The following is an 18020-nucleotide window of genomic DNA, read 5'->3' on the forward strand; positions in this document are numbered from 1 at the left end:
ATGAGGCAAATAATGTATAATTTTAATGAGACGAAGTAGAAAAGATGGCGCACTGCCTAAGGCAAGTTTCTAGTTAAATTACAATTAAATTTCTGTTGGAGCTCCGCTGAATTACCATGAAATGAGAACTCGCAATCTAAATTAAACTATAAGTGAATAGTGATTCGACTTCTGTCATTTTTGTTGCCATTTTGGTGACAAACAAACATGCGGTCTGCTGTTGACAGACGGTTATCGTGGCCCATGAATATCTGCAAAATCAGTAATGTCACCTGCTCGTTGTCTGTCCTTTGAAAAAACCTGTACAATTTTTTTAAAGAAAATCATACTGTGATCCCCTGAGAAAATCTCGGTAGTCCGCAAAATGAAAATCCCTCTGAAATCGCTCAATGCTAGAGAACAATTTAAGTCTCAGCGTGTAAGAATCAACGCCCTGCCGACGGCGACCATATTACTAAGTATAATAAGGGTACGTTTACATACATACGTACTGATATAGTAACACAATTATATTTTGGCTGTAGTGAAACCTACAGTGTACGAGACCGTGCAGTGTTATTTTTTGTTATAAATTGACCAGCGATGGACGAATAGGGAATATTACGCGAAACTCTGCGTAGGGGGAGCCACTAGCACATTCCGAGGGTCTACTGCGAAATATGAAAGTCGAAATTTGGTATCTGCCTCTCTATCACTCTTGCATATTCGAACGATAGAGAAGTAGATAAATTTAAAGGTTTGCTTTCGCGGTAGGTCCCTGTACCTAAACAAACCACCTTGATGCATTAATGTCATCTTTATTAGTAATAATGCATATATCTGTGAAACCCACTGACATAAATGTACTAGACAGCTATCGAGAACAAATCCGCCATTTTTGAAGTTTGACGTCTGTATAGCTTACTAAAGTATAAGTGTAGCTAATAGCCAGAGGAACTGTTATGACACTATTTCATTTTCTGCCTACATATTACGCACTGTAAAGAATCTAGATAAAATGTATTTATTTCCTTACAAGTGTATTGAAATTATTTTACATATGTGACACTGACAACATTAAAATTTATAAAAATAGTCATAAAACTCTTTTTATTTTAGACGGCTACTGTAGCAATTTTAATATATTTAATGAAATAATATACTCTTAAAATAAAAGAAAAACACTCCAATAAATTACGAGAGAAAGAGTAATAAATCATTATTGTGTATAAATTCTGCAAACAATAAGGTAGGTAATCATTAGTACCTACGGGTTACATCTGCGAAATGTAAAGAATATGGCATATATAATAAAAGTATCACCGCGATTGTTAAAAGTGACGATTCAGAATAATCTAAATGAGCTTAAAACAAGCGAATTTCTTAGTGGATTGTTATTATATTGTTTTTATTATGTTTCTTGATAATATTAGAATAAATTTTCATAAAGCACAAAGTCATTTTTTTTTTCCTTCATGCGTGACATCCCACCAGTATTGCAGTAGTCGGAGACGTACTAAACGCAATGAAGTGCCGCACTTCATTGAGGTGTGGAAGGAATTGTTAGGGATCTGACTCTAGTACTATACCTCAATGGTGAAAACATGTAAAAAACTGTTTAAGTACATGTACATGGGTACAGGGTTTATGTACATGTTACCTACTCTATGGTTTAGGATTTGCGCTAGAGCTGCACTCTGGTGGCAGGGCTCTCATTTTAAAATTTTGTAAGTAGGTACCTATTGTAAGTACAAAAGGAACTTTGTACTTACAGTAGGATAAGGTATATATATACCTGTAATTAATTTATGTAGTTTCAGATACCATCATGGTTAAAAAAACAGCGAATTTAAAGTTTTTTATATAAAACTTGTTTTTGCTATATTTCGTTTATTTTATAAGCTGGAGCTATATAAACTAACTACATTAAATATATAAAATATATAATATATAAATAAATAAATAATTTTAAAATTAGAACAAAACTCCGTTTGCATGTGAAGGTGAAATTCGGCCGAGCTTGCTGCGGACTTTAAGAGAAATATTTTCTCTCCACAATCCATATTCCCTTAGTAGTACCGCGGTATCTGAAAGACTTATTTTACTGCTTTGGCGGTTTCGTGGTTACATCCAGAAGCCTCTAACTCCTAAAGGATTGATAACTGGTTATGAACCTTATGATAAGGTGAGTATTTTGGATTCCTGCTTTAATTTAACGTGCATTATTGGATTTAGGAATTATTAAGACCCTTCTGTAAAAACCGTTTTCTGCAATTTTCAATTTTTAAGACACTTCTGTGAAATAGTATTTTATACAATCGTGATATAATAAAGAGCTTTTCAGTCAAGTACCGTGTTTAGGCAACGAAGCATGCTGAGTTGCCTAAGTAAGGTACGAGATTGAAAAGCTTATCGCGATTCAAACGATTCACTATTGTATTCAATACTTTTTCTACGAGTCATCTAAAATAATCATTTTTTACTATAAAACCTAAATAATTAATGAAAATTGGTAAGTAACTCAGTAGACAAAAATGTTGTACAAAAGACATAAACGTGCGAAGTCCCCCGACCGCCCGTCCCCCGTTTAGGTTTTTTTTTTGTATGGGAGCGCGGCGGCACGTGATTGGTCAATTTATTTTATATTTGACTACAGCGTGTCGAAATGAATATTATACTTGAGTCGGCAGCACATACATAAAAAGTAAGCAATTATAGTTTTTCGACCACAGTCGACGAGTAGAAAAACTATTTATCACCGCTAAACTAGAGACATATTTTTTATTAGGATTTTTTTTGCAGATTTTATTGATGAAAATGTGACACAGTTTGTAAAATAATTTTATCATGTCACGGGAAAACTACTTATAAATGATTTGAAAAAGACTACTATAAAACTTGTTTTCCACTGATTTAATTTTATTTCAGCCACGTCGCAGGATATAAGGATAATTGTGATCCAGGAAATTTGACAAATATTTCTCGTGAAATATGAGTTTTGGAAGCAAGCCCTAAAGTTAGGAATAGAAGTTTAGTTCAAGTACCGAGTGTATTACGCCGAAGTTTAGCGCGTGTCTCTTACTGCAGTTAGTCCCGTCAGTTTGAAACGACACACGGATGTCTGTAAGTAGAAATCAATATCTTACTTTCGAAGTTACATACTGTAACTCCCTTTATTATACGACATTGTGTTTTTGAAGAAATAACATATTTATACACAAAAGGGGGCATGGAATACCTACAAAGAATATTGACAGTTCAGCGCAATTCTCGTGCCAGAATCATCCTCAACTGTATCAACGGTTGAACGTTCTAAATCTTCTTCTTCTTTAAAATTATGGCCTCCATCAAATCTATGATGATTTTGTCGTCGAGCATGTCGTTGTTCGGTAGTTACTTTTAAGTGTGCTCGTAGAGCATGACGTTGTTCGGTAGGTAAGAGATAGCTGGACTTTACTAAAAGCCACCATGGACTGCCGGGTGTTGATTAAAACATGGTTAAACGCGTTTCAAGATTAGTTTTTATTAACTGCACACTTCCTCATAGTTCACTGCATAATAAGCTATCAATATCACAAACAACATTCATGAGTAAACAAGAAAAAAAAACTTGAGACGTTGAATCTCAACGAGAACCGAACGTTCTAAATAATCGGAACAGTATTGTGACAGAGAACGTCACTCATTACATAACGGAAATAGCGATAGCGCACGCTTTAACGATGCAGCAGTAATGCCGCAACAGTATAGATCAGTGGTTCCTAACCTTTTTAGTCCTGTCACCCCTAAGACTAACTAGGAATCCTGATTTTACCCCTCCTCCCAATAATCCTCAATAGTCTTTCTTATACGTCTAATCTTTGTTATCTTTAATTAAGCTTATTACCCCGTGAAATACGAGTTTTACCACCACGGGGGTAATTACCTCCAGGTTAGGAACCGCTGGTATAGATCATGTTATTCACAACGAAGTGTGCCTTGACTCGTATAATTGTCATGTTATTAAAGGTTATCGTGGATGACACACTACAATGCAGCTGCAGTTGCCATTCGAATGCTGCTTTAATGTTTACGTACAGGTAACATCCCAGTAAGTTTAATTGCAACTTACTTTAAATATATAATTTGCGACATCTTTTCGTTTTTAGTGTTCCGTACAAAACTTTGTTCACGGAACACTTATGGAATCACTTCGGTCTTGCAATCGGTTAAATGTGTTTTTCTAACTACTACAACTACTAACATTGTAGGTAATTAAGTCAAAAGCGCATATTTATTATTTTTCTCTAGTCTGTCCCTCGTGATTCAGTAGGTAGCTATATATTTTGCCCCGAGCAAATCGGTTAATCGCATAATTCATTACTGAGTAGAATTGGGAAGGCTCTTTCCGCCCCTTTCCTTTTTATATGTTTTCCCCCAGGCTAGCAATAAAATGCATCAGTAACAACGAGCACTGCATTCAAGGGCTATTGACATCGCGGGCTAGGGCCACGGCCGGCTTCAATAGGGTTAACGTCATTTATAAATTATGTTCACAATATTTTTGGCGATTATTCCCAGAAATATTCACTGAATCAAACAACGCTCTTGCCAATATTAACGTTATTTTTAAAGACCTATTTAATGATGTGCAACACGTATTTGATTTATTTTTTAAAAATGGCCCAAATTCAAGCTACATTTGCGAAAGAGATCACTATTATCTAATCGCTTTCGTGTAAGATAAAAGTCGCGCTGTCCTTATGCTTTCTAATCCCGTAGATATATTCTTATTCAATTGCTCTAAAAATAAAATGCAGACATATAATAAGCAGTGCAGTGAAGGGCCTTTCAGTAAGATCCTTTACTCTGAGTGTAGGGTTGTTACAAATTTTAGTATTAGGTATATAGTTTTGGTTTTGGTATCTATTAGCGTGTAACTAAAATGAGATAAAGATATATTTTTAGCCATTAAGGTATAATAATTATAAAACTGGTCAAGAAGAAACTTGGTTTTTATATGGGGATAGTGAAAAAGAAGCAATAATAATACAGTAAATGAGAGGAATGAAATATCCTACAAGCAAATAAATGCTAGAAACAGCACGCCCAACAAAAACAAATATTTTTCAACTGTGTACATTAAGCGTGTAACCGATTCGCGTTTAATTTTCTAATGGCCTTATGCCATTCCTGTCATTCATAATTATTAATTACACTATGTTGTTTGTTACACTATGTCAAAATAACAGACGTATGATTAAGTAATATGATTAATTGCACTAAAATAATTACTTTTCGGGTTATTCTGTCAATATTTATTTAATAACTACTCTTTGAGTGTACTGGATTTTCAAATACAAATAGTTTATTTCCGAAAAATATTAAAGCAGTTACATTTTATTCAGACCCCTACAGTCCCCACACTAGGAAAAGCCTGTCCCCTGAGGGAAATCATACGATTTACCTAAAGGAAATTACATAAACGGTTATTGGCAACCAAGTTTAACAAAAAATTAAAAAGTAGAATAAGGAAATTTTAATTAATAAAGCTTAGCACTTAATATACAACCAGATAACTTATAAGAGAAACTTATAAAGCCTAATTCTAATTTGGTATCAACACGTTGCAAATGAAACAAATTCTATTATAAAAATAAAACAATAGACAGGCGATTTAAGCTTATTAATGGGGTTCGGTTGGCACCCTAAATGGTTTGGTATCAAACCGCTATCAATTTCTCATCACTACTTCAATGAATCGAAGCCGCCGTTCAAAGAATACTTTAGCTGGCTTTCAAGATTCTATTGACTGCTGGAGATTTGGCGCAAAAGGGATTTCTATTAAATCGATTCGATGTCTATCAAGCAGAAATAGATTTTTATCTAAATCTTTAGTAAATTTAGAAATGGTTATGGCATGATTTGCTGATTATTTCTATCTTATCATTTAAGTTTCTCAGCAAAGAAACCGGAATTCATTTAAAGATAAAATAAAAGATTAAAAAAGGTAAAAATAAGTTTATTGCACACTAAACATATACAGAATCGATACAGAATGGATGATCAAACAAACTTACCTGTAAGTGATGTTCGATCATCATTATATGAAGACACAGTCCTTCGATGATCACTTGTGTAGTCTCCCCTTTTCCATCCCTCTGGCGTCACGGATATTTTTTAAAGCATTTAAGCAGAAAAAAATATATGCCGAACAGTCCCACCTTTGCAGTTTAGTATCTGTGGCCTGTCAACTCATTCTTTTAAAAGCACACACATTTACTACAACTTATCTGGGGTCTTGAAGAAGGATTAACATTATTCTTCTTAACAGGGTCTTAGGGTGGGTTGTAGTGATCATCGAAGGACTGTGTCTTCATATAATGATGATCGAACATCACTTACAGGTAAGTTTGTTTGATCATCCATTACATTTCAGACGTCCTTCGATGATCACTTGTGTAGATGTTCAAAGCATATTCTAATAAATAATTGTAAGTAAATGTGTTAAAAATCAACTTGTATTTATTACAAAAATACCCAACATATTATTTATTCTAGTCAGTCTAATTATCTCTCTGACTGGTAATAGCAACAAACTCAACTCAAATATTAATTTATTTATATTATTAATATTAAGTACTATTATTATAAACCATCACTGAATAATCGCTCTTGCAAAGCCTCCTTGGTTAATTATAGGTCTGTTATAAAACTTAGCAAAAGTTTGTGATTGAGCGGTCCAACCTGCTGTTCTCCTTATGTCATCAATGTTTACTCCTCGGTTGGCTGCAGCCGTAGTCGAAGCATGTCTAGTACTATATGCTGTAAATACTGATATGTCTATACCACTATCTTTTAAGGTTTCTTTTATCCATCTGCTTATAGTGGAAATAGAGGCCTTCTTAAAGGGCCGCTTAAAAGTTAAAAATAATCTGTCTAAGTCTCCTCTGTAATCTTTTGTTCTGAACATGTAGTCCAGCACTGCTTGGGCAGGACAAATAACCAGGTCATCTCTAACAAATGGTAAAACTAAAATTGGTTGGCAACGACCTGGGCTAGTAGTTTTTATTGCGTCTGGAATTTTAATTTCTAATTTAGTACTAGACTTTGCAATATGTTGTATCTTTATTAAAGAAAAAGTTTGTATTCTATGTCCTGTTGCAATGGCAAGCAATGTGGCAGTCTTTTTACTCAGCTCTTTCAATGACAGACTGCTATTCAGGCCTAAGCTTCTTAAATAATTAAGTACTACTGACACATCCCATATCTGTTCATATTTGGGCATAGAGGGCCTTAATTTAAAAACGCCTCTCAGAAAACGTTTGACTCTATCATCTTCGGACAATCTAGGACCTATGATGAGTGTTAACGCAGATTTTATGGAGTTAAGAGTACTGTAGGATGAACCGCTATGAAATTTATATGTCAAAAATGCAATTATATTTGGTATAGAACCATTATAAATATCTATGTTATTTAGTGTGCAATACTCACACCAAGCATTTAGAGCAGAATGATATTGCCTCAGCGTTGATTCAGTGATGGACGCCAACATGATATCTGCAGACGCAGATGACATCCCGCGCCTCATGAATGCTTCCCGGATAAGATTCCTGCAGCTAATTGTAGCGTTGATCGCAGAGGATGCAGATCTCCTGCATCTGAACACAGCAAATTTTTTCGAGGTTGAAAAATTATTATATCCGATATAAGCATTGACATGAATAGCGGAAAGAAAGCCTGCGTGTCCCAATATGGAATGACTACTATTCCCTCAGCTTCATCTATTTTAATTTTTCTCAGAGTTCTGAGTACAAGTGAGAAAGGAGGAAATGCATAAAAATAAAATGCGGACCAATCAAATGTAAAAGCATCCACAGCATATGCTTCTGGGTCTGTGTGCCAAGACACATATCTTTTGCATTTATAATTGTGCCTAGATGCAAAAAGATCTATGTTGGGAATTCCTAATTTAGATGTTATTTCCTTAAACGCATTTCCTTCTAAACTCCATTCAACTTCAGTCTTTAGTCGCCTTGACTCAAAATCAGCAATATAATTATCCTTCGAACTGATGTAAGAGGCATATAGCCATATATTTCTTTTTTCACACCATTTCCATATTTCTTCAGTAACTGAGTGAAGCTGTGGGTACATGACACCGCCCATTCTATTAATATAACTAATGGCAGTTGTGTTGTCTATGCGTAACAAAATTTCAGTATTACTTGATTTTTTAGCAAAAGTTTTTAATCCTTGGAAAGCTGCCTTCAATTCTAATATATTTATGTGTAACTGTTGCTCTTCTGTAGTCCAGAAACCATCCAACATCCATTACAACTAGCACCATAACCGGTCAAAGAAGCATCAGAGTAAATATGAAGAGAATACTTAAATTTTCGAATATTTCCTACAGCTGAATAAATAGTACATTTCCACCATTTCAGATCTGGTACACACCAAGATGGAGTATGGATATGATACTCATAGTCGTCATTATGTTTTTTCAGGGCTAGATACCTATGTCTCTCTAACTTTTTGGTATATAACCAACCATATGAAATGGCTGGACATACTGATGTTAGAGACCCTAAGACCTTAGCTAAATGTCTAATTGTATATGACTTCTCTTTAAGTAAACTATCCACTAATTCTGTTATGTTTTTCCTCTTATTGTTCGATAGCTTTAGTACCTGTTTATTGGAATCAATTATAAAGCCTAGAAAGTTACATTCTCTTGATGGTATGAAGTTACTTTTGTTTTTATTAATAATAAAACCTAAGTTTTGTAGCAAATTACTTGTTTTTTCCACATTAAAATTAATTTGTTGAAATTATCATCAATACACAAAAAATCATCAAGATATTGGACGGAACAAAGACCACATGACCTCAAAAGAGCAACAGCAGGCTTCAGAATTTTTGTAAACACATATGGGCTTGTACAAAGACCAAAACATAGCACATTAAATTGATACAGCTTTCCTTTGAACACAAATCTAAGATATTTCTTTGAATTTTCACTAATAGGTACACTAAAATAGGCATCCTTTAGGTCTATGTTAGCCATATATGAGCCCTTGGTAATCAGATTAGCTGCTGTGCGGTAGTCTTCCATTTTGAAATGATCAACTGTGATGAATTTATTTAACTCTTTAAGGTTTAAAATGAATCTATTAGAGCCATTCGGTTTGGGAACAGTAAATATTTTTGAAAGAAAATGTCCGGCAACAGGGCTACACACTGATATAGCACCTAACTGAAGAAGTTTAGTTATCTCATCTTCCAATATTAATTCCTCTTTTTTAGAAAAAGAATCATTTCTCGGTGGATGTGATTGAACAGGTGTTGTATGAAAAGGAATATTATGACTGGGTCCTTTGTTATCTTTAACCAGTTATTAAAGAAAAGGGATAACCTGCCAACTTGAGTCAGCGCTGGTGATGACGATGGTGACTTGAAGAGTACTGCTTCCGGTAACCCTTGTTGGATGCTGAAGTTCTCTTTGTCGGAGCTGGTCGAGGCCCACTGCCGCGGTGTTTCATGGCACGAGGTTCCTGAGTTCTCTGTACCTGCCGAGGTGGGCCCTTCCAGTTTGAAGGTTGCTTTGGGAAGTTTGTCTTGGGGGCTTTTGGTTGAAATCTAATCTCGCGTCCAGTTTTTCCCATTGTTTTAGCCGTTTTAATTTTTTCATATAAATTTTCACCAAACAGATATTTATCTGGTTGAGTTTCAATGAGTGTATCTCTTATCTCCTTGTCTAAACCAGAAAGTATTAGCATTCTCCGAGATTTATTTTCATTGTAGAATGTATCGGCTAAAATCTTCACGGTGTTATTTATAACCTCGAGAAGTTGTAATTTCACATCATTAGGTTCTACCTCATTTATCACCTTTTCTAAAGCACAGGCAAGTCCACTAATGCTTGCACTAAGCATCTTTTGTCTTATTTCAATATATCCATCCTTCTTGCGACTAAGTTCTGAACATGCGGCTGCCGTTTCTGGATTTAATTTAGGCACAATAAGATGTGGACAGTTCTCCGGAGGTAGATATGTGCTTTGCTTCAGCATGTCTTCCTTTTCTTGTTTATCAAGACCATTCATTAACACACTCTCCCACCTTTCAGCAATCTGATTATGAATTTTCTTGCCCCATTGTTGTGGTTTTTCATGGCTGTTACCAAGGACCTTTAAAATAGAATCATCCAGATCATGTTCAGGAACATCAAGTAGTAGCTCTCGTTGGTCTATAAGATCTTGGTGAGCCATTAAATCCTCGGTAAGATTCGCCATTTCAGGCTGTGTGTCTGAAACACGGTAAATAGAAAACAAGCAATGTAGAGAACTATGATTAAATAGCAAAAAGTAGTAGGCTCCAGTGACAATAATGTCCGTCGCCCTTTTATATTCGAATTGCATATATTTCTTGGTATCGAAACCAAATATATTATTTCGTTGAGCGCGACATAAGATGGCGGCTCGCATTTGACCTTGAAACGTCTCAATGTACGTTTTTTAAGGACAATAACAGAGTCGTCGAAGGACCCCCCAGTGTCCATCCTTGACCTGATTACTGCCAAAAATCGACCCCACAGTGTCGATCTTACACACATATCGCCTACTGAACGATCCCTCGTATCGATCCTGAGACGATAAGTTGTGAATGGCTTTAAATTCGCTGCTTTCGTAATGCGAAATAGATTACCTTTAATATTATCGGTATTATCGCATACATCTTCAATGTCTTCGATTTGTTGTGATTCCATTGGCGGCGCCGGCGCCGGCGTCGGCAAGTCTGATGACGGCGATGAAGATGTAGTGCTCGATCTGCGATGATTTCTTTTTGCGATCTTTTTTTCAAGTTTTCTTAACTTTTTTAAGATGTATTCGTCGGAATCCTTCTTCCTTTTGGGCATTGTTACAACCTCATTTCATATCACCTATCTTTTACCATAGAGAACATCATCAACGGCGTTCAGTATGTCATATCTGTCATTTTAATTTTATTGTCAACATATGAATAAACTATTCTATAAATCTTAATGAATATGTAATTTATATCAGTGGCGACGAGGATTAAAACAAAACTCGTTACAAAATGAACAGCGAACAATTTGACAAGTTTCTTACATTGCAAGCTACACAACAGAAGCAAATCTCAGACATATTACAATTGCTGTTATCGCAACAGCAAAACGCAACTGCCGCGGCTCCTACACCAACAACGACAAACGGCACGGAGTCACCTAGTTTTTCGAATACTAACGGTAACAGAAACAATGTTTACAACGGTTTTAAGAGCGACAAATTCAATCCAGACGATACCGCGGTTGAAAAATTTATTGACTATTTCGAAACAAAATGCAAACTTTGGGGCGAGGATGCACGCAACATACAGAAGGAACTACTTTTCACCTGCCTCTCACCGGAGATCTTTCACGAAATAAAGGTTGCACTTACACCACACTTTGAAGACAGTACATACGCGGATGTACGAAATAAACTGATGGACCTATTTAGAATAAAACGCACAAGATATAGAGCATTAACGGACTTTTGGAACTGCATACGTAAAGAAAATGAATCTATGGAACATTACGCTAACAGGCTGAAAGAAATAAGCAAAGATTGTGGCTATAGCGATGATCTACTAGAGCGACAGTTACGTGACCGATTTGCAACCGGGCTAAACCACGAACAATTACAGATCGATCTTAAACAAAAATGGCCTGATCTACAAGACATTCAAGAAGGTAAGATGAAAGAAGTGACTTTCTCTCAGATTTTTAGCGTTGCTCAATCTCGGGAACGAGCAGAAGGCGATACAGACACACAGGCCAATGTCAATAAGATTAAAAGAAACTCCAAATCTTACCAGAACACATCACCGCGCAAATTACGGACCCATCAATGTTTGAGATGCGGTGAGCCCGAAAGACACCCATTAAACCAATGTACTGCCAAAACACATACATGCAAACAGTGCAACACACCAGGCCATTTCGAGGACTGCTGCATCAAATCAGGTAAAGCATGCTTACCTAATCGAAACTATAAACAAACAACATTTACCAAAAGAAACAAGCTGCACAAACTTAAGCATGACAGGAGTAGCAGCCACTCGTCTCAATCTTCCTACTCAGACGTCAGCGGAGATGAAACGGACATCGTTTGTCAAATAAGTAAAACGAACAGCAAGGACAGCAAAAAAATCGATGTTTTCATTAACGACATTCCTTGCACGATGGACTGGGATCCCGGTTCTCTCTATTCGATCATTAGTACGCAATTCTGGGCGCGTATCGGAACTCCTTCCCTCATAAAGGCTCCCAGCTTGCGCGCATATGGAAATACAAGACTCAAACCAAAGGGTCTAACAAACGTTAGCGTACGCATTCAAAATGAGGAAAGACTACTTCCTGTTGTTGTCATGAAGTCAGCAGACCCTATGTTGTTCGGCCTTCAATGGAGCGAAATGTTCCAGATGGATTTTCCAAAACCAGTCTACTCGATCAAGAAAACTCGACAGGAAGCCATTACACTAAAACAAATTCTGGACAAGCATACAACACTCTTCGACGGAAAACTTGGAAAAGTAAAAGATTATCAAGTAAACATACACATCAAGCCCGATGCACAACCGAAACACATTACAGCCAGATCAATTAAATTCTCAATGAAGAAAAACATAGAAGTTGAACTGGATCGTTTGGTTGAAGAAGGAATTATAACCAAAGTAGACCCAAATATGACTCCGATCCAGTGGGCAACACCGACAGTTAACGTGGTGAAAACCAATGGCCAGATCAGAATCTGTGGTGATTTCCGCAGCACACTCAACCCTGTTCTGATAACACACGCACACCCTGTTCCTTTGTTTGATCAACTACGCCAGAGTCTAGCGGAGGGTGAAAAATTTTCAAAAATTGACCTAAAAGATGCGTACCTACAATTTGAAATTGAGCCCGAATCTAAACAGTTCTTGACAATATCGACACACAAAGGATACTACACCTACAACCGAATGCCATTTGGCATTTCCACGGCCCCATCAATATTCCAACATTATCTTGACAAGCTTCTGGAGGGATTGCCAAATGTAGCAGTCTACTTTGATGACATTGCAGTTACAGGAAAAAACGACAAAGACCACCTTGAAACACTACGTACCGTATTTGAAAGACTGGAACAAGCTGGATTAAAAGTCAATTTAAAGAAATGTACCTTTTTACAACCAGAAGTAGAATATCTTGGGCACACAATTGACAAAAATGGAGTACGCCCTACAAAATCAAAGATAGAAGCTATCAGCAAATCTTCCCCACCAACTAATGCCAAGGAGCTACGATCATTCCTTGGATTAGTCAACTTTTATGAGCGATTTATACCACACTTACACAGTGTATGCGCCGATCTTCACACACTAACAGGGAACAGAATGAAATGGCAATGGACCAACAAGGAAGCTGAGGCTTTTGAACGTGCTAAATTAATGATTGTTCATTCTAAATCACTTGTAGCTTTCAATGATAAGTGCCCACTTTACCTAGCCTGTGATGCTTCAGAGAAGGGCGTGGGCGCAGTGCTTTTTCACATGAGGAATAATATTGAACAACCAATTGCTTTCGCATCACGAAAACTCCGACCAGCAGAGTCAGAGTATTCCGTCATAGACCGCGAAGCTCTCGCAATATTTTTTGGGATTAGAAAATTTGACCAATATCTTCGTGGCACTAAATTTACATTAGTCACGGATCATAAGCCCCTGATACACATTTTGGGATCTCAACGAAACTTACCCAAACTCGCCAACAATCGCCTAGTACGATGGGCTTTAATAATTGGTAGTTATGATTACGACATTAAGTATACAAAAGGTTGCAACAATCTCATCGCAGACTATTTATCCAGGATGCCCAATCCAGAGGAATTACCTTCCAAGTCTGAACTCAAGGTCCACAAAATTGTAGCGCGACTGCAAACTGATAGCATTGGCGATCTTGCATTATCTGAAACCGTTATACGAGATGAAACGCGAAAAGATACTACGCTTAAACGAATAACTAACCTTATAAAAACTGGTTGGCGTGAGCATCAATACTCAAACGATGTAAAACCATACGCCCGGAAGCGCGATGAGTTGTCACTAGAAAACAAAATAATCATGTGGCAAGGCCGTATTGTTGTTCCTGACACTCTGAGGAAACCGACCCTAAAATATCTGCATCTTGGGCACCCAGGCATTTCAGCAATGAGAGCACTGGCACGTTTTTACGTTTGGTGGCCAACTATAGAGGAAGATATAGACACACATGTAAAGACTTGCCACAAATGCCAGGAAAATAGGCCTAATACTTCAGATCTACCAATCTTCTCATGGTCCATGCCAGACCAAGCCTGGGAAAGGATTCACGTCGACTTTGCCGGACCATTCGAAGGTTCATATTGGTTGGTTTTGTCAGATGCTTTTTCTAAATGGATTGAAATCAAGCCGATGACCAAAATAACGACAACCAAACTATGTGATGAACTGGATACAATTTTCACTACCTTTGGTCTACCCCAATTTTTAGTGTCTGACAATGGCCCCCAATTCATTTCTAAAGAATTCCAGGATTACTGTGAAAAAAACGGAATTAAACATATCAAATCGTCACCTTATCATCCGCGGACGAATGGATTAGCCGAAAGGCTTGTGAGGACTTTCAAGACCAGAATGTCGTCAAGCACAAAATGCCTCAAGAAACGTTTAGAACATTTCCTTTTCGCTTATCGCATCACACCCCATAGCACAACTGGCAAAGCGCCGGGCCAGCTAATGTTTGGAAGACAACTAAATTGTCTCCTTGACAATGCCAGACCAAGTGCTAAACGTTCATTACAGTATAGACAAATACAAGCGAATGTTAACTCCGCTGACCAGACTCCAAACTATAGACCGGGTGATGCTGTGTATGTGCGAAGCAGGGAACAGCCGCGATGGGAGCCTGCCACGGTCTCTCGACGCACACATCGATATTCTTATGTTATTAACACTCCAGTTGGGGTGGAGAGGAGGTATCACGCAGACCACATACGACCCCGTCTCCCTGACCTAGAAGAAAGCCCAGCTGAGAGAACTCCTATGGTACCAGTTACATCGTCAACACCAGTATTGCAAGCCAATGGATCGACAGTGCCATGCCCAGGGTCAGAAGCTGGAGCGGAATCTCTTGCAGAAGTTGCCCCAGTTTGCTCTCCTCAGAATGAGGCCGGTACGGCCACAGCCGCTACACCTATGGCACCGCGTCGAAGCCGGCGTACCATTAAACCACCTCGTCGACTAATTGATGAGATGGACGTTTAAATCTTTAGGGCGAACGAATGTTACAACCTCATTTCATATCACCTATCTTTTACCATAGAGAACATCATCAACGGCGTTCAGTATGTCATATCTGTCATTTTAATTTTATTGTCAACATATGAATAAACTATTCTATAAATCTTAATGAATATGTAATTTATATCAGGCATGTTTACTAATTTTTATCGTATTGCAAATGTGACGCCTTCGCACGGAAAAAAAGAATGAGTTGACAGGCCACAGATACTAAACTGCAAAGGTGGGACTGTTCGGCATATATTTTTTTCTGCTTAAATGCTTTAAAAAATATCCGTGACGCCAGAGGGATGGAAAAGGGGAGACTACACAAGTGATCATCGAAGGACGTCTGAAATGTAATTGGCGTGATATCCAATGGGTGTATAGCATAGTTACATAAAAAGAGTTTCCAGGGGTCCCCGCACTAGGCTAGGCCTGTACCGCGGGAGACCAAGTATGCATTTGTATGTCATATGTGTGACCTAAACATAGTTTTGTTAGTGAACTAAATAAAAGTACATAAAAAAATATTTGAAAAAAAAATTGTTTTTCATTTAATTAAAACACACTTGAATTGAAGTAGTTCACTTCCAGATTAAGCAGTGTATTTATACCCATTAGAAAAAATAAATACCCGTTATTGCTGTTTATAGTTTTAAGGATACCAACCGGTATAAAAGATTAAATAAATTAAGATCAACGTACCTATAGAATATCTAGATCCGTCTGTTGTTAACCTCTTCTTAATGTGCTGTATTCTTTGTATTGTTTCTGTATTGAGGTATGCAATAACGAGTATTTGTATTGTATTGTAATACATAGTTTGATTATAAGGTACACAAAGGACTTCACTTTAATTCATTATTTATATTTTAACTGGCCAAGTTCTATTTGCGTTCCCTATTTCAGTCTTAGTCAATTTAACCAGTTTGAATTGAATTAACTCGACAACCATGTTGTTACAGGTGGTTGAAACCAGAACTGCAGTTTTGACTTACTAAAAAACTGCTGCATAAGGCCGGTGCTGCGTAACTTCGACTGCATTGGTAAGTTTGTGTAGTGATAGTTACTCCTCTAACTGTGTTGATATAGAGAGTGTTAATTATCATAATTCATGAAGCATAGCGCCAACGCTTACATAAGATTAGGAGGCGTATTCTGATTATTATAACAGGTTATGAATTTGATCTGGATTACCTTTTTTTTTTTTTTTTTTTTTTGTTGACGCAGGGGTGAATGCCTTTACGCATCATCGCCCCCCGGGCGAGGGAAGCCCATTGGGGGGGCGGTATGTGGGACTCGCTCCTTCCGTAACCCCCTCTGCTATTCAGAGGGGGAGGAGGAGAATACCCACTAACCTCCCCTGCGGCGTTTCCGTCCATGCCGTTAAGGGGGGTGCAGGGGGCTCGCAAGCACGTCACCTCAGCACCCCCCCGGCGGTCCCGACCCGGATGACCCGGAACTTCACACCAGTTTGGGGAGAATCAGCAAACGCATAACTGACTCTCCCCCCTCCCATGTAGGGCCGTGTTGCGGGTCCCTCACCCGCTGCCCTACTGGGGTATAGCGCGGTTCACAATGGCGAACCGCCTAGCCCTCCTGCCCGCTCGTTTTCGCCTTATCGGGAGCGCGTTTGGATCCTCCTCGCGCTCCCGCTCCTCGACCTCCTTTTGCGAGACAACCGTGTCACAAAAGGAGGTCACCGCCTCCCAGGATCTTTCGCTGCCCAGCATGGCCGCCACGACACTGTGCAGCGAGAGATCATTGGTCCCGATGGCTACCACCAGCGCACTCCGCTCCACCGCCCAGCGATTGCACACCTGCAGGGTGTGCTGGGCGGTGTCGTCCGTCTCGTCACATTGATGGCAGGATTGGGTAGGCTCGCGACCGATCAAGTGCAGGTAGTGACCGAAGCACCCGTGTCCGGTCAGTACCTGCACCAGTCTAAACCCAACCCTGCCGTGCGTCCGGTCAAGCCATCGGTCTAGCGACGGGAGAACTGCCCCTATGGTGTAGGTTCCATAGGGGGAGTTCTCCAGGTCCTCCTTCCACTTTTCACGCATTCTCCTCTGCGCCATTCTCCGTGCCTCCCTCACTTCTTCAGGAGCAGGGAAGTCGCCCGTCTCCCTGCTCCTGATTCTCCGTCTGTGCGCATCAGCGAGCACCTCAGCATCCAGTTCCCAAGGGGGGGTGCCCGCCAATACGCACGCTGCCGCCCAACTCACCGTCACATAAGCCCTGCAGACGCGTACAGCTATTACCCGTTGGGGCCTCCGAAGCAGGGCTTTGTTCTCCCCATTGAGTTTGTCGGCCCAGATCGGGGCCCCATAGAGGGCCATGGATCGGGCTACTCCAGCGTATAGACGTCTGCAGGCATGGGACGGTCCTCCCACGTTGGGCAGCAGCCGACCCATCTCCGACGCCGCCGTCACTATTCGGGGAGCAATTTGGCGGAAGTGCTCCCCGAAGTTCCAACATCTGTCCAGCGTGAGGCCGAGGTACTTTATATGGGGCCTCACCTGGACATTCTCGCCGGCTATTCTGAGGGAGGACCCAGCGGGCACCCTCCAACCTCTCCTCGCAAAGACTATTGCATCAGTCTTTGCGAGGGAGACCCTCAGTCCTAGGAGGCGGATCCTATAAATCATGAGGTCCGCCGCCACTTCCGCCCTCCGCATTGCCTCCCCCAGGTC

General features: G+C 39.1%; 3 protein-coding genes across 3 annotated transcripts in view; 2 read left to right on the forward strand and 1 right to left on the reverse strand.

The window, feature by feature from the left end:
• The window catches only part of LOC133516404 (lachesin-like), a 177067-nt gene that overhangs the window by 45975 nt on the left and 113072 nt on the right, over positions 1-18020 (forward strand). Inside the window, exon 2 of the mRNA XM_061849320.1 lies at positions 16293-16373. The gene's annotated coding sequence lies outside the window, so the exon portion shown is untranslated. The remainder of the gene's footprint in view (positions 1-16292; positions 16374-18020) is intronic.
• LOC133516668 (uncharacterized) lies at positions 6462-10879 on the reverse strand. The gene is made up of 3 exons (XM_061849687.1): positions 10669-10879; positions 9380-10270; positions 6462-7622 (listed from the first exon to the last, which is right to left on the reverse strand). Exons 1-2 carry the CDS (start codon positions 10877-10879, stop codon positions 9393-9395), a joined length of 1089 nt encoding a protein of 362 aa, XP_061705671.1. The 3' UTR covers positions 6462-7622; positions 9380-9392.
• On the forward strand, positions 10878-15454 carry LOC133516395 (uncharacterized protein K02A2.6-like). The gene has a single exon (XM_061849305.1). The coding sequence runs from the start codon at positions 11062-11064 to the stop codon at positions 15307-15309; it is 4248 nt and encodes a 1415-aa protein (XP_061705289.1). The 5' UTR covers positions 10878-11061; the 3' UTR covers positions 15310-15454.

Source organism: Cydia pomonella, chromosome 3 (genome assembly GCF_033807575.1).
Source record: "Cydia pomonella isolate Wapato2018A chromosome 3, ilCydPomo1, whole genome shotgun sequence".
In the NCBI taxonomy this organism is placed as follows: domain Eukaryota; kingdom Metazoa; phylum Arthropoda; class Insecta; order Lepidoptera; family Tortricidae; genus Cydia; species Cydia pomonella.

Excerpts from the sequence above, each read along its gene's own strand:
- LOC133516395 (XM_061849305.1), top strand. The coding sequence starts at position 11,062 with ATGAACAGCGAACAATTTGACAAGTTTCTTACATTGCAAGCTACACAA.
- LOC133516668 (XM_061849687.1), bottom strand. The coding sequence starts at position 10,879 with ATGCCCAAAAGGAAGAAGGATTCCGACGAATACATCTTAAAAAAGTTA. Across the intron at positions 10,271-10,668 it reads TAATACCGATAATATTAAAG|ACACACAGCCTGAAATGGCG; the intron begins GTAATCTATTTC and ends ACCGTGTTTCAG.